Raw genomic sequence first — 15818 nt, forward strand, 5'->3', positions numbered from 1 at the left:
CACGTTCAAGGGACACATGCCCAAGGTGCAGATGCCCAGCGTGAAGATGCCCAAAGTAGACGTCAAGGCCCCCCAGGTGGACATCAAGGGGCCCAAGCTGGACCTGAAGGGCGCCAAAGGGGAGGTGACCGTCCCCGACATGGAGGTTTCGCTGCCCAGTGTGGAGGTGGACATTCAGGCTCCGGGCGCCAAGCTGGAGGGAGACATCGTTCTGGGGGACACAGAGGTGGCCACCAAAGACAGCAAGTTCAAGATGCCCAAGTTCAAGATGCCTTCCTTCGGGATGTCTGGGCCAGGCAAGTCCATGGAGGCCTCAGTGGACGTGTCCCTGCCAGAGGCTGAGGCAGACGTGTCCCTGCCCTCCATCCAGGCTGACGTCAAGGCCAGTGACCTCAGTATCGAGCTGCCGTCTGCCGACGTGGACATCAAGACAGGCGAGCTGGGAGTGAAGCTCCCGGAGGGCCACCTGCCTGAGGGAGAGCTCGAGGGACCCTCCTCCGGAATGGGGTTCAAAGGGCACCTGCCCAAGGTGCACATGCCCAGCATGAAGATGCCCAAAGTAGACTTCAAGGGCCCCCAGGTGGACATCAAGGGGCCCAAACTGGACCTGAAGGGCGCCAAAGGGGAGGTGTCGGCCCCTGACATGGAAGTGTCGCTGCCCAGTGTGGAGATCGACGTCCAGGCTCCGGGCGCCAAGCTGGAGGGCGACATTGTCTTGGGTTCCAAGGAGGTGGCAGCCCACGACAGCAAGTTCAAGATGCCCAAGTTCAAGATGCCTTCCTTCGGGACGTCTGGGCCCGGCAAGTCCATGGAGGCCTCAGTGGACGTGTCCCTGCCCTCCATCCAGACTGACATCAAGACCAGTGACCTCAGCATCGAGCTGCCCTCTGCCGACGTGGACGTGAAGACAGGAGTGCTGGGAGTGAAGCTCCCGGAAGGCCACCTGCCCGAGGGAGAGCTCCAGGAACCCTCCTCCGGAGTTGGACTCAAAGGGCACCTGCCCAAGGTGCACATGCCCAGCATGAAGATGCCCAAAGTAGACTTCAAGGGCCCCCAGGTGGACATCAAGGGGCCCAAACTGGACCTGAAGGGCCCCAAAGGGGAGGTGACCGTCCCCGAGGGAGAAGTGAAGCTTGGAGAACTGAAGGGCAAAGCAGAAGGGGCCACGTTCAAGGGCCACATGCCCAAGGTGCAGATGCCCAGCGTGAAGATGCCCAAAGTAGACGTCAAGGCCCCCCAGGTGGACATCAAGGGGCCCAAGCTGGACCTGAAGGGCGCCAAAGGGGAGGTGACCGTCCCCGACATGGAGGTTTCGCTGCCCAGTGTGGAGGTGGACATTCAGGCTCCGGGCGCCAAGCTGGAGGGAGACATCGTTCTGGGGGACACAGAGGTGGCCACCAAAGACAGCAAGTTCAAGATGCCCAAGTTCAAGATGCCTTCCTTCGGGATGTCTGGGCCAGGCAAGTCCATGGAGGCCTCAGTGGACGTGTCCCTGCCAGAGGCTGAGGCAGACGTGTCCCTGCCCTCCATCCAGGCTGACGTCAAGGCCAGTGACCTCAGTATCGAGCTGCCGTCTGCCGACGTGGACATCAAGACAGGCGAGCTGGGAGTGAAGCTCCCGGAGGGCCACCTGCCTGAGGGAGAGCTCGAGGGACCCTCCTCCGGAATGGGGTTCAAAGGGCACCTGCCCAAGGTGCACATGCCCAGCATGAAGATGCCCAAAGTAGACTTCAAGGGCCCCCAGGTGGACATCAAGGGGCCCAAACTGGACCTGAAGGGCGCCAAAGGGGAGGTGTCGGCCCCTGACATGGAAGTGTCGCTGCCCAGTGTGGAGATCGACGTCCAGGCTCCGGGCGCCAAGCTGGAGGGCGACATTGTCTTGGGTTCCAAGGAGGTGGCAGCCCACGACAGCAAGTTCAAGATGCCCAAGTTCAAGATGCCTTCCTTCGGGACGTCTGGGCCCGGCAAGTCCATGGAGGCCTCAGTGGACGTGTCCCTGCCCTCCATCCAGACTGACATCAAGACCAGTGACCTCAGCATCGAGCTGCCCTCTGCCGACGTGGACGTGAAGACAGGAGAGCTGGGAGTGAAGCTCCCGGAGGGCCACCTGCCCGAGGGAGAGCTCCAGGAACCCTCCTCCGGAGTTGGACTCAAAGGGCACCTGCCCAAGGTGCACATGCCCAGCATGAAGATGCCCAAAGTAGACTTCAAGGGCCCCCAGGTGGACATCAAGGGGCCCAAAGTGGACCTGAAGGGCGCCAAAGGGGAGGTGACCGTCCCCGAGGGAGAAGTGAAGCTTGGAGAACTGAAGGGCAAAGCAGAAGGGGCCACGTTCAAGGGACACATGCCCAAGGTGCAGATGCCCAGCGTGAAGATGCCCAAAGTAGACGTCAAGGCCCCCCAGGTGGACATCAAGGGGCCCAAGCTGGACCTGAAGGGCGCCAAAGGGGAGGTGACCGTCCCCGACATGGAGGTTTCGCTGCCCAGTGTGGAGGTGGACATTCAGGCTCCGGGCGCTAAGCTGGAGGGAGACATCGTTCTGGGGGACACAGAGGTGGCCACCAAAGACAGCAAGTTCAAGATGCCCAAGTTCAAGATGCCTTCCTTCGGGATGTCTGGGCCAGGCAAGTCCATGGAGGCCTCAGTGGACGTGTCCCTGCCAGAGGCTGAGGCAGACGTGTCCCTGCCCTCCATCCAGGCTGACGTCAAGGCCAGTGACCTCAGTATCGAGCTGCCGTCTGCCGACGTGGACATCAAGACAGGCGAGCTGGGAGTGAAGCTCCCGGAGGGCCACCTGCCTGAGGGAGAGCTCGAGGGACCCTCCTCCGGAATGGGGTTCAAAGGGCACCTGCCCAAGGTGCACATGCCCAGCATGAAGATGCCCAAAGTAGACTTCAAGGGCCCCCAGGTGGACATCAAGGGGCCCAAACTGGACCTGAAGGGCGCCAAAGGGGAGGTGTCGGCCCCTGACATGGAAGTGTCGCTGCCCAGTGTGGAGATCGACGTCCAGGCTCCGGGCGCCAAGCTGGAGGGCGACATTGTCTTGGGTTCCAAGGAGGTGGCAGCCCACGACAGCAAGTTCAAGATGCCCAAGTTCAAGATGCCTTCCTTCGGGACGTCTGGGCCCGGCAAGTCCATGGAGGCCTCAGTGGACGTGTCCCTGCCCTCCATCCAGACTGACATCAAGACCAGTGACCTCAGCATCGAGCTGCCCTCTGCCGACGTGGACGTGAAGACAGGAGAGCTGGGAGTGAAGCTCCCGGAGGGCCACCTGCCCGAGGGAGAGCTCCAGGAACCCTCCTCCGGAGTTGGACTCAAAGGGCACCTGCCCAAGGTGCACATGCCCAGCATGAAGATGCCCAAAGTAGACTTCAAGGGCCCCCAGGTGGACATCAAGGGGCCCAAAGTGGACCTGAAGGGCGCCAAAGGGGAGGTGACCGTCCCCGAGGGAGAAGTGAAGCTTGGAGAACTGAAGGGCAAAGCAGAAGGGGCCACGTTCAAGGGACACATGCCCAAGGTGCAGATGCCCAGCGTGAAGATGCCCAAAGTAGACGTCAAGGCCCCCCAGGTGGACATCAAGGGGCCCAAGCTGGACCTGAAGGGCGCCAAAGGGGAGGTGACCGTCCCCGACATGGAGGTTTCGCTGCCCAGTGTGGAGGTGGACATTCAGGCTCCGGGCGCCAAGCTGGAGGGAGACATCGTTCTGGGGGACACAGAGGTGGCCACCAAAGACAGCAAGTTCAAGATGCCCAAGTTCAAGATGCCTTCCTTCGGGATGTCTGGGCCAGGCAAGTCCATGGAGGCCTCAGTGGACGTGTCCCTGCCAGAGGCTGAGGCAGACGTGTCCCTGCCCTCCATCCAGGCTGACGTCAAGGCCAGTGACCTCAGTATCGAGCTGCCGTCTGCCGACGTGGACATCAAGACAGGCGAGCTGGGAGTGAAGCTCCCGGAGGGCCACCTGCCTGAGGGAGAGCTCGAGGGACCCTCCTCCGGAATGGGGTTCAAAGGGCACCTGCCCAAGGTGCACATGCCCAGCATGAAGATGCCCAAAGTAGACTTCAAGGGCCCCCAGGTGGACATCAAGGGGCCCAAACTGGACCTGAAGGGCGCCAAAGGGGAGGTGTCGGCCCCTGACATGGAAGTGTCGCTGCCCAGTGTGGAGATCGACGTCCAGGCTCCGGGCGCCAAGCTGGAGGGCGACATTGTCTTGGGTTCCAAGGAGGTGGCAGCCCACGACAGCAAGTTCAAGATGCCCAAGTTCAAGATGCCTTCCTTCGGGACGTCTGGGCCCGGCAAGTCCATGGAGGCCTCAGTGGACGTGTCCCTGCCCTCCATCCAGACTGACATCAAGACCAGTGACCTCAGCATCGAGCTGCCCTCTGCCGACGTGGACGTGAAGACAGGAGAGCTGGGAGTGAAGCTCCCGGAGGGCCACCTGCCCGAGGGAGAGCTCCAGGAACCCTCCTCCGGAGTTGGACTCAAAGGGCACCTGCCCAAGGTGCACATGCCCAGCATGAAGATGCCCAAAGTAGACTTCAAGGGCCCCCAGGTGGACATCAAGGGGCCCAAAGTGGACCTGAAGGGCGCCAAAGGGGAGGTGACCGTCCCCGAGGGAGAAGTGAAGCTTGGAGAACTGAAGGGCAAAGCAGAAGGGGCCACGTTCAAGGGACACATGCCCAAGGTGCAGATGCCCAGCGTGAAGATGCCCAAAGTAGACGTCAAGGCCCCCCAGGTGGACATCAAGGGGCCCAAGCTGGACCTGAAGGGCGCCAAAGGGGAGGTGACCGTCCCCGACATGGAGGTTTCGCTGCCCAGTGTGGAGGTGGACATTCAGGCTCCGGGCGCCAAGCTGGAGGGAGACATCGTTCTGGGGGACACAGAGGTGGCCACCAAAGACAGCAAGTTCAAGATGCCCAAGTTCAAGATGCCTTCCTTCGGGATGTCTGGGCCAGGCAAGTCCATGGAGGCCTCAGTGGACGTGTCCCTGCCAGAGGCTGAGGCAGACGTGTCCCTGCCCTCCATCCAGGCTGACGTCAAGGCCAGTGACCTCAGTATCGAGCTGCCGTCTGCCGACGTGGACATCAAGACAGGCGAGCTGGGAGTGAAGCTCCCGGAGGGCCACCTGCCTGAGGGAGAGCTCGAGGGACCCTCCTCCGGAATGGGGTTCAAAGGGCACCTGCCCAAGGTGCACATGCCCAGCATGAAGATGCCCAAAGTAGACTTCAAGGGCCCCCAGGTGGACATCAAGGGGCCCAAACTGGACCTGAAGGGCGCCAAAGGGGAGGTGTCGGCCCCTGACATGGAAGTGTCGCTGCCCAGTGTGGAGATCGACGTCCAGGCTCCGGGCGCCAAGCTGGAGGGCGACATTGTCTTGGGTTCCAAGGAGGTGGCAGCCCACGACAGCAAGTTCAAGATGCCCAAGTTCAAGATGCCTTCCTTCGGGACGTCTGGGCCCGGCAAGTCCATGGAGGCCTCAGTGGACGTGTCCCTGCCCTCCATCCAGACTGACATCAAGACCAGTGACCTCAGCATCGAGCTGCCCTCTGCCGACGTGGACGTGAAGACAGGAGAGCTGGGAGTGAAGCTCCCGGAGGGCCACCTGCCCGAGGGAGAGCTCCAGGAACCCTCCTCCGGAGTTGGACTCAAAGGGCACCTGCCCAAGGTGCACATGCCCAGCATGAAGATGCCCAAAGTAGACTTCAAGGGCCCCCAGGTGGACATCAAGGGGCCCAAAGTGGACCTGAAGGGCGCCAAAGGGGAGGTGACCGTCCCCGAGGGAGAAGTGAAGCTTGGAGAACTGAAGGGCAAAGCAGAAGGGGCCACGTTCAAGGGACACATGCCCAAGGTGCAGATGCCCAGCGTGAAGATGCCCAAAGTAGACATCAAGGCCCCCCAGGTGGACATCAAGGGGCCCAAGCTGGACCTGAAGGGCGCCAAAGGGGAGGTGACCGTCCCCGACATGGAGGTTTCGCTGCCCAGTGTGGAGGTGGACATTCAGGCTCCGGGCGCCAAGCTGGAGGGAGACATCGTTATGGGGGACACAGAGGTGGCCACCAAAGACAGCAAGTTCAAGATGCCCAAGTTCAAGATGCCTTCCTTCGGGATGTCTGGGCCAGGCAAGTCCATGGAGGCCTCAGTGGACGTGTCCCTGCCAGAGGCTGAGGCAGACGTGTCCCTGCCCTCCATCCAGGCTGACGTCAAGGCCAGTGACCTCAGTATCGAGCTGCCGTCTGCCGACGTGGACATCAAGACAGGCGAGCTGGGAGTGAAGCTCCCGGAGGGCCACCTGCCTGAGGGAGAGCTCGAGGGACCCTCCTCCGGAATGGGGTTCAAAGGGCACCTGCCCAAGGTGCACATGCCCAGCATGAAGATGCCCAAAGTAGACTTCAAGGGCCCCCAGGTGGACATCAAGGGGCCCAAACTGGACCTGAAGGGCGCCAAAGGGGAGGTGTCGGCCCCTGACATGGAAGTGTCGCTGCCCAGTGTGGAGATCGACGTCCAGGCTCCGGGCGCCAAGCTGGAGGGCGACATTGTCTTGGGTTCCAAGGAGGTGGCAGCCCACGACAGCAAGTTCAAGATGCCCAAGTTCAAGATGCCTTCCTTCGGGACGTCTGGGCCCGGCAAGTCCATGGAGGCCTCAGTGGACGTGTCCCTGCCCTCCATCCAGACTGACATCAAGACCAGTGACCTCAGCATCGAGCTGCCCTCTGCCGACGTGGACGTGAAGACAGGAGAGCTGGGAGTGAAGCTCCCGGAGGGCCACCTGCCCGAGGGAGAGCTCCAGGAACCCTCCTCCGGAGTTGGACTCAAAGGGCACCTGCCCAAGGTGCACATGCCCAGCATGAAGATGCCCAAAGTAGACTTCAAGGGCCCCCAGGTGGACATCAAGGGGCCCAAAGTGGACCTGAAGGGCGCCAAAGGGGAGGTGACCGTCCCCGAGGGAGAAGTGAAGCTTGGAGAACTGAAGGGCAAAGCAGAAGGGGCCACGTTCAAGGGACACATGCCCAAGGTGCAGATGCCCAGCGTGAAGATGCCCAAAGTAGACGTCAAGGCCCCCCAGGTGGACATCAAGGGGCCCAAGCTGGACCTGAAGGGCGCCAAAGGGGAGGTGACCGTCCCCGACATGGAGGTTTCGCTGCCCAGTGTGGAGGTGGACATTCAGGCTCCGGGCGCCAAGCTGGAGGGAGACATCGTTCTGGGGGACACAGAGGTGGCCACCAAAGACAGCAAGTTCAAGATGCCCAAGTTCAAGATGCCTTCCTTCGGGATGTCTGGGCCAGGCAAGTCCATGGAGGCCTCAGTGGACGTGTCCCTGCCAAAGGCTGAGGCAGACGTGTCCCTGCCCTCCATCCAGGCTGACGTCAAGGCCAGTGACCTCAGTATCGAGCTGCCGTCTGCCGACGTGGACATCAAGACAGGCGAGCTGGGAGTGAAGCTCCCGGAGGGCCACCTGCCAGAGGGAGAGCTCGAGGGACCCTCCTCCGGAATGGGGTTCAAAGGGCACCTGCCCAAGGTGCACATGCCCAGCATGAAGATGCCCAAAGTAGACTTCAAGGGCCCCCAGGTGGACATCAAGGGGCCCAAACTGGACCTGAAGGGCGCCAAAGGGGAGGTGTCGGCCCCTGACATGGAAGTGTCGCTGCCCAGTGTGGAGATCGACGTCCAGGCTCCGGGCGCCAAGCTGGAGGGCGACATTGTCTTGGGTTCCAAGGAGGTGGCAGCCCACGACAGCAAGTTCAAGATGCCCAAGTTCAAGATGCCTTCCTTCGGGACGTCTGGGCCCGGCAAGTCCATGGAGGCCTCAGTGGACGTGTCCCTGCCCTCCATCCAGACTGACATCAAGACCAGTGACCTCAGCATCGAGCTGCCCTCTGCCGACGTGGACGTGAAGACAGGAGAGCTGGGAGTGAAGCTCCCGGAGGGCCACCTGCCCGAGGGAGAGCTCCAGGAACCCTCCTCCGGAGTTGGACTCAAAGGGCACCTGCCCAAGGTGCACATGCCCAGCATGAAGATGCCCAAAGTAGACTTCAAGGGCCCCCAGGTGGACATCAAGGGGCCCAAAGTGGACCTGAAGGGCGCCAAAGGGGAGGTGACCGTCCCCGAGGGAGAAGTGAAGCTTGGAGAACTGAAGGGCAAAGCAGAAGGGGCCACGTTCAAGGGCCACATGCCCAAGGTGCAGATGCCCAGCGTGAAGATGCCCAAAGTAGACGTCAAGGCCCCCCAGGTGGACATCAAGGGGCCCAAGCTGGACCTGAAGGGCGCCAAAGGGGAGGTGACCGTCCCCGACATGGAGGTTTCGCTGCCCAGTGTGGAGGTGGACATTCAGGCTCCGGGCGCCAAGCTGGAGGGAGACATCGTTCTGGGGGACACAGAGGTGGCCACCAAAGACAGCAAGTTCAAGATGCCCAAGTTCAAGATGCCTTCCTTCGGGATGTCTGGGCCAGGCAAGTCCATGGAGGCCTCAGTGGACGTGTCCCTGCCAAAGGCTGAGGCAGACGTGTCCCTGCCCTCCATCCAGGCTGACGTCAAGGCCAGTGCCCTCAGTATCGAGCTGCCGTCTGCCGACGTGGACATCAAGACAGGCGAGCTGGGAGTGAAGCTCCCGGAGGGCCACCTGCCTGAGGGAGAGCTCGAGGGACCCTCCTCCGGAATGGGGTTCAAAGGGCACCTGCCCAAGGTGCACATGCCCAGCATGAAGATGCCCAAAGTAGACTTCAAGGGCCTCCAGGTGGACATCAAGGGGCCCAAACTGGACCTGAAGGGCGCCAAAGGGGAGGTGTCGGCCCCTGACATGGAAGTGTCGCTGCCCAGTGTGGAGATCGACGTCCAGGCTCCGGGCGCCAAGCTGGAGGGCGACATTGTCTTGGGTTCCAAGGAGGTGGCAGCCCACGACAGCAAGTTCAAGATGCCCAAGTTCAAGATGCCTTCCTTTGGGACGTCTGGGCCCGGCAAGTCCATGGAGGCCTCAGTGGACGTGTCCCTGCCCTCCATCCAGACTGACATCAAGACCAGTGACCTCAGCATCGAGCTGCCTTCTGCCGACGTGGACGTGAAGACAGGAGAGCTGGGAGTGAAGCTCCCGGAGGGCCACCTGCCCGAGGGAGAGCTCCAGGAACCCTCCTCCGGAGTTGGACTCAAAGGGCACCTGCCCAAGGTGCACATGCCCAGCATGAAGATGCCCAAAGTAGACGTCAAGGCCCCCCAGGTGGACATCAAGGGGCCCAAAGTGGACCTGAAGGGCGCCAAAGGGGAGGTGACCATCCCCGAGGGAGAAGTGAAGCTTGGAGAACTGAAGGGCAAAGCAGAAGGGGCCACGTTCAAGGGCCACATGCCCAAGGTGCAGATGCCCAGCGTGAAGATGCCCAAAGTAGACGTCAAGGCCCCCCAGGTGGACATCAAGGGGCCCAAGCTGGACCTGAAGGGCGCCAAAGGGGAGGTGACCGTCCCCGACATGGAGGTTTCGCTGCCCAGTGTGGAGGTGGACATTCAGGCTCCGGGCGCCAAGCTGGAGGGAGACATCGTTCTGGGGGACACAGAGGTGGCCACCAAAGACAGCAAGTTCAAGATGCCCAAGTTCAAGATGCCTTCCTTCGGGATGTCTGGGCCAGGCAAATCCATGGAGGCCTCAGTGGACGTGTCCCTGCCAAAGGCTGAGGCAGACGTGTCCCTGCCCTCCATCCAGACTGACGTCAAAGCCAGTGACCTCAGTATTGAGCTGCCGTCTCCCGACGTGGACATCAAGACAGGCGAGCTGGGAGTGAAGCTCCCGGAGGCTCACCTGCCTACTGTAGAGCTCCATGGATCGGCCTCCGCAGGTGGCAGCAAATGGCACCTGCCCAAGGTGCACATGCCCAGCATGAAGATGCCCAAAGTAGACTTTAAGGGCCCCCAAGTGGACATCCAGGACAACCTGAAAGGCTCCAAAGGGGTGGTGACTGCCCCTGACTTGGAGGTGTCCGTGCCCAGTGTGGAAGTTGAAATCCAGGCAGATGGCTCGAAGCTGGAGGGAGACATTGTCCTGGGGGATAAGGCAGTGGCTACCAAAGACAGCAAGTTCAAGATGCCCAAGTTCAAGATGCCTTCCTTCGGTGCATCTCCACCAAGCAAGGATTGGGGAACTTCAGTGGACGTGTCCATGTACAACACCACGGGGACGGCCACTCTGCCGTCCATGGTAGGTGAGATTCACGGCCCAGAAGGTAGCATCCACCTGCCATCTGCTGATCTCGAGATCCCTGGGGGAGAGGTGGAGGTCCCCCTGCAGGAAGGAGAGGTGACGCTGGGGGAGCTGAAGGGCAAAGTAGAAGGGGCCAAGATCAAAGGCCACCTGCCCAAGATGCAGATGCCCAGCATTAAGGTGCCCAAGGTGGACATCAAGGGGCCAAAACTGGACCTTAAATGCGCCAAAGGGGAGGTGACCCCTCCTGACACAGAGGTGTCGCCGTCCCGTGTGGAGGTGGCTATCCAGGAGCCACACACCAGGGTGGTGGGTGCCATTGGCCCGGAGGACAAGGAGGTAGCCACCCGAGAGAGCAAGTTCAAGATGCCCAAGGTCAGCATGCCGTTCTTCCGACCATCATCCAGTAAGACGTACTCGGTGTCGGCGCACGCCCGCGGAGGTGCCACCGTTGCAGAAGTGACTTCCTCTCCTGACAAAGTGCATACAACTGTTGACTCAGCTGATCATTCTGTTTCCACGGGCGACGCGGGTTGGGAGGACGCCACACGTACGAAGTGCCAGGTGCCTCTCCCCAGAGCGAGCGTCTCTCCAGAGGTGCCTTGGGAAACCCTCTCTGAGTCCAAGGGGGGTGCGCCCCAGTTCAGCGCCCCACGTGCTGCCGACCTCCCATCCTGGGAGCCCGTTCCTTCGTCCCAACCTGACAGCCGCCCTGGCCCTGCGGACCCCCCGGTTCACATGTCTTATGGCCGCGTGACTTTTCCTAAATTCCATCGACCGAAGTTCCGGTTTTCAGTCGCAGTGGCAGCCGAGGCCGAGGGAGAGCCCCGCGCCCGGGAGGGTGCCCCCTCCCCTCGCAGCCCCACACAGGTCCTGGACTCTGAGGAAGCCACAGTGTTCCTGGGCTCAGCCACTCCGCTGCCACCTGCAGGCGTCTCCATGTCCAGGGGCACGGAGGAGCCCGCGGGCAGTGCTGGGACATCCGCCATGGCTGCAGGGGGGGTGCCCGTGGGGGACGTGGCAGCCGGAGCCGAGCGGGCCAGCTCGCAGGACAGCTGGTTCAGGATGCCCTCGCTCCGCCTGCCCAGCTTCTGGCGCTCCTCGAAGGAGCAGGGGGGGGCGGGGGCACCGAGGGAAGGGGAGGCCCCCGCTGCAGCCAAGAGTCCAGGGGTCTGTGCTCCTGGGTCAGAGGCGGAGGCAGCCGTGGCCCCATCGCCCCCAGAGGCAGAGGCAGAGGCAGAGGCGGATGCGGCGGAAGCTCTCAGGGGAGGTCTGCACAGCCCAGCCCCAGGCTCGGGGCTGCACCTGCCTCCTGCCAGCATGTCCCCCGATGAGCCTCCCACTTCCCAGGCCTGGGTGGGTCCCAGCAAAGGCCCCCTTTCCCTTCAGATGCCTGGAGGGAGACTTTCAGAAACCCAAGCTCCTGCCAGAGGGGCAGGGAGTGCTGAGCACCCGTCTACCTCACCGGAAGGCCCTCTCAGACTGAAGGCTTCGAGGACAGACGTGCCAGCCCAAATCTCCATCGTGGGTCGGGTCTGGGAGGATTCTGTGGTCACTGTCAAGTTCCCCAAGTTAAAGGTGCCCAGGTTCACCTTCCCCGCCCCCAGCTGCGAGGCCGACATCTTCATCCCCCCGGCTGTGCGAGAGGTGTGGTGCCCGGACAGCAGACTGGATCTGGCCCTGAGCAAGGAGCACCCTGGGGTGTGGGGCGTGAGCCTCCTGCAGGCCGGTGCTGTGGGCCCTGGGCAGCAGCCGGTGGCCGTGGACCTCCCCGCCGAGGCCAGCCCCATTTCCAAGGTCAGAGTCCACATTCAAGGTGCCCGGGTGGAGAGCCGGGAGGTCACCATACACAGCAGGGTCCTGGCAGAGCCTGCTGACTGGCCGGGACCCCAGGCTGGCTCCACTCAGATCGTCCGGGAGTCAGAGATCCCAGCCTCCGAGGTCCAGACGCCTTCCTATGGGTTCTCCTTGCTCAAGGGGAAGGTCCCCGAGAGCCCCTTGCGGGCCCAGGTGCAGGTGGTCACTCAGGGCAGCCAAGCCGCTTCCCAAGGTGACCCGGCGGCCCTGGGAGCTGACCGGCGGCCTGGAGCCCTGCAGCCGGACACAGAGACGTTTGAAATCATCTTCTCTGGCACCGACGAGGGACCGCAGACGGCCACGTCGGAAGGGAGCTCGGGCCTCCAGCCTGCAGACAGCGGTTTCGACGACGAGGAGCCCGCGGAAATCCTCGAATTGCCCCCTGAAGAAGGCCGAGCGGGAGACGGGGCTGCCAGGGAGAAGCCGGAAAGCAAACGGTCCTCCGGGCGGTTCCGGTTTTGGCTTCCGAGCATCGGGTTCTCCTCCGCGGCGGCCGAGGACACCAGCACCGCAGCCACAGAAGAGGAACCCGCACCGGCTCCGGTCCAAACGCAGCCCGAGGCCCGCCCGGCGGCCGAGCTGCCCAAGAAGCCGGAGAAGGCGGGCTGGTTCCGATTCCCCAGATTAGGGTTCTCCTCGGCCCCCAGCGGGAAGAGCGAGAGCGCTGGGGACGAGCCGGGCCCGGCGGAGGCCAAGCCCCAGGAAGAGGCGCTCACGTTTTTCGATGCCCGAGAAAGCTTCTCCGCCGAGGACAAGGCGGGGGAGCCCGGGGAGCCCGCGGGGGCTGCAGGCGCCCGGCCGGCCCCCAGCGCCGCGGCGACGCCCAAGGCCGGAACGGAGGCAGCCAGGCCGGAGCCGAGCGGGAAGGCCGGTGCCCAGCCCGCGCCCGCGCCCCAGACCCAGTGAGGCCGCAGGGCCACTTTCCAGGGGGCAGAGGCGCCCGTGTCCAGCCGCGCGCGCCATCGGGACCGACTCTGCAAGCGAAGGGCCACGCGGGGCGGGGGCTCCCGAAGGCGTGGCTGGAGGGCTCATCGGATGGGGACCTGCGCTCACGCCCTGCCGGGCTCTGCTGGCTGCGCACGTGGCCGTGGCCTTGGCGGTGGCGCGCGGCTGTGGTGTGGTGTGGGCGTGGTCACGGTGTGCGCATGGGCGTGGCTGCAGGTGTGCGCGGCCGAGGTGTGGGCGGGGCCTCCCCTGCTCTGCACCCTGGCTCCTCCAGCTCCCTCCTTGCAGACAGAGTCCCCCATATCCCTGGGAACCCCGCTGCCCGCTCGCAGATACGTGTAACCAGCTCACTCCGTTGTTGACCGCCCCCCGCAGCCTGGGTCGCTCCCTGGGCCCCGCGCAGACCCCGGCAGGAGGGCGGTGCCAGGTGCTGGCTGTGGGTGTGAGCCAGCGGGGGTGCCCCCGCGCGCCCCAGCCTCTCGCCGTGCCCTGCCGACTCCACCCGCTGTTCCCCGCCAGGCAATAAAGGAGGTGATGCGCCCACGGTGCGGCTGCGAGGGCTTTTGTTCTGGAAGCGCGTCCCAAGGTCCCCCCCCCCCCCCCAACACACACTGCTGGTCCCGGGTTGTCCATGGATCCCTCTGGCCGCGCAGCCCCTCCTGGGAGACCGAGAGGTGGTGGCCTGGGGCTCCATGTCCCACCGACGGGCACAGCAGACAGTGCGGAGGGGCCTAGGCCTGGAGGGGCAGCAGGGTCCCAGGCCGCGAGGGGGAGGGGGACCATCTCGGAAACTTGCCTGCCCTAGCGCCTTCCCCCGCACAGCAAGCCCACGCTGTGTGTGTGTTGGGGGGGGGGGCGGGGGGGGTAGGGGTTCCCACAGTGGCCCCGGTTCCGGGCTCCGGGCTCCCGGGCCTGCTGTGTTCGGAGGAGCCTGGCCCCCATGCCGGCCCTGGTGTTGGAGGGGATGCTGCTGCCCTGGCTGTGGGTGCGGGGGCAGGAGCTGGGCTCTATGCCCCCGGGGACTGCTGCTCCCGAGACTGCCCCCCCCGCCCCAGGCCCTGGGACGGCAGGAGGCAGCGTCCACAGGGACATGAGGTCAGGTCGGGAGGAGGCCAGGTCTCTGCCCCGTGGTGGGTGGGAAGGGTCATCCAGGTTCGGGGACTGGGACCCCCTGGAGGGGAGCTGACAGCAGGTCCCTGAGCGCCTCCTGAGTGGGGGGCATGAAGGAGAGCTCGGTGGGCCTTCCTCCTGCAGGCAAGCGAGGATGGACCCGCAGGCTCCGGCCCCCCGCCCCAGCCCCCGCCCGGCCAGGGCAGGCCTCTGGGAACACGGGTGGGGCTGCCTGGCTCAGGGATTCACCCCCCCACCCGCCCGGACCCCGGGATCAAGGCCTGCGATGCTGACCAGCGTGGCCGCCTCCCTCGTGCGTGTTATGTGCACTGTGTGAGAAACCACCACAGCTCGCGGGGTGGACATCACACGGTACCGTCTCCCAGTGTCTGGCGGGGAGGCCAGCCCACGCCCCTCCGCAGGTCCCGGGGGCTGGGACCCAGGTGGCCGGGGGGGCTGGACGGCGAAGAAGCTGCTTCCGAACTGACAAGCGGCTGGCAGCTTCAGGTCCTCGCCCGCCGGCACAGGGGCCTGGTTCCTGCTGGCAGCGTTCACTGCCCCTGGGCAAGGGGGGGGCCCTCCTGGCTGCCCCCCTCAGTCCCGCCCCCCTGTGTGCACTGTATTGGTTACAAGGAAGGACAGGCTCCCCTTGGGGCTCCGCAGGAGGGGGTTCCAGGAGGTGGCACCCCCAGAAGGGGCCACGTTAGGGAGCTCCCTTCCGCCCTCATCCCCCCACCCCCCGCATCTCTCAATCCTCATCCATCTGGGCTCTGGGGAGGGGCTCTGCCATCCAGGCAGCCACTGAGGTGGGGCCCCCAGACCAGAGGGCAAGGCCTGGGCTCGCTGAGGCACCCGGGACGGGGTGGACAGGCCTGGGCAGCAGGTGGGGTGGGTGGTGTCCGCTCCCGGCCCCGCTCGGTCAGTGCAGCTCACACACCGACCAGCCCCAGCCGCCCGCTGCCCTGCAGGCTGTGTGGGTCCGGCACCCCCGCAGGTCCGTGCCTGTGGTGGGCGTCAGGTGGGCTCTGGGAGCACCTCCTCACAGGCAGGATGCTGGTATCCGAGGCGTCCCACCCGACCCCCGCAGCTCCCCAGGGGCAGCGTGGACTTGGGGGGCAGGAAGGGCCAACCCCGGGTGTGGGGGAGCGGGACCCCGGTGTCTCCTCGCTTCGCTTCCTCAGCGTCCGCTGCCCCTGGGCCCCTGAGCCAGCCCCAAGCGCCACCAGCCTCGGTGACCGGGGCCTCCGCCGGGCGGTGGGTCGCAGCCCAAGTCAGAAGCCAGCAGGCGGGACAGGCGCCCGATCCGAAGGGCTGGAACCGAACGCAGACCCTGCCTTTGCAGCCCAGGTGCAGGCGGTTCCGGTTCCGGGGTAGGGTGCGTCCAGGCCGTCCCAGCGGGGCCACCCTCCCCCAGCTCAGCCAGGTCCTCCTCACTCTACCCCCTCCCCCCCCCACCACACACACACACAGTCCTGGGCCACCTCCCCCTCCAGCCCCGCCCACAGGTCTGGGTCCCGCTGCCACACCAGGCACTGCCCAGGACACACCTGGGTCATTGGGGGCCAGTCCATCTGCTCCTGCTCCCCCACCCCCAGCCAACGGCTCTGGCAAATACCAATGCCCAGGTTCCTGGGGGCTGGGCATTGAGGGGAGTCAGTGGCTCCATGCAGACACGCGGGGCCCGGCTGCCATGGGGACTGGGGCTCCTCACAGGGTCGGGATTTGGACT

At 64.3% G+C, this 15818-nt stretch overlaps 1 protein-coding gene across 1 annotated transcript in view; it reads left to right on the forward strand.

Annotated features, from left to right (window-relative positions):
- AHNAK2 (AHNAK nucleoprotein 2) overlaps nucleotides 1-13517 on the forward strand; it is a gene marked incomplete at its 5' end in the record, with an annotated part of 42395 nt that extends 28878 nt beyond the window's left edge. Inside the window, 7 exons of the mRNA XM_081106976.1 lie at nucleotides 77-1057; nucleotides 1241-2221; nucleotides 2405-3385; nucleotides 3569-4498; nucleotides 4682-5734; nucleotides 5918-6898; nucleotides 7082-13517. Of these exons, the coding sequence (XP_080963102.1) occupies nucleotides 77-1057; nucleotides 1241-2221; nucleotides 2405-3385; nucleotides 3569-4498; nucleotides 4682-5734; nucleotides 5918-6898; nucleotides 7082-12940 (11766 nt within the window). The 3' untranslated portion in view covers nucleotides 12941-13517. The remainder of the gene's footprint in view (nucleotides 1-76; nucleotides 1058-1240; nucleotides 2222-2404; nucleotides 3386-3568; nucleotides 4499-4681; nucleotides 5735-5917; nucleotides 6899-7081) is intronic.
- Nucleotides 13518-15818: the final 2301 nt, after the last annotated feature.

Source organism: Myotis nattereri, assembly GCF_964212035.1.
Source record: "Myotis nattereri genome assembly, chromosome: 1".
Classification (NCBI taxonomy): Eukaryota; Metazoa; Chordata; class Mammalia; order Chiroptera; family Vespertilionidae; genus Myotis; species Myotis nattereri.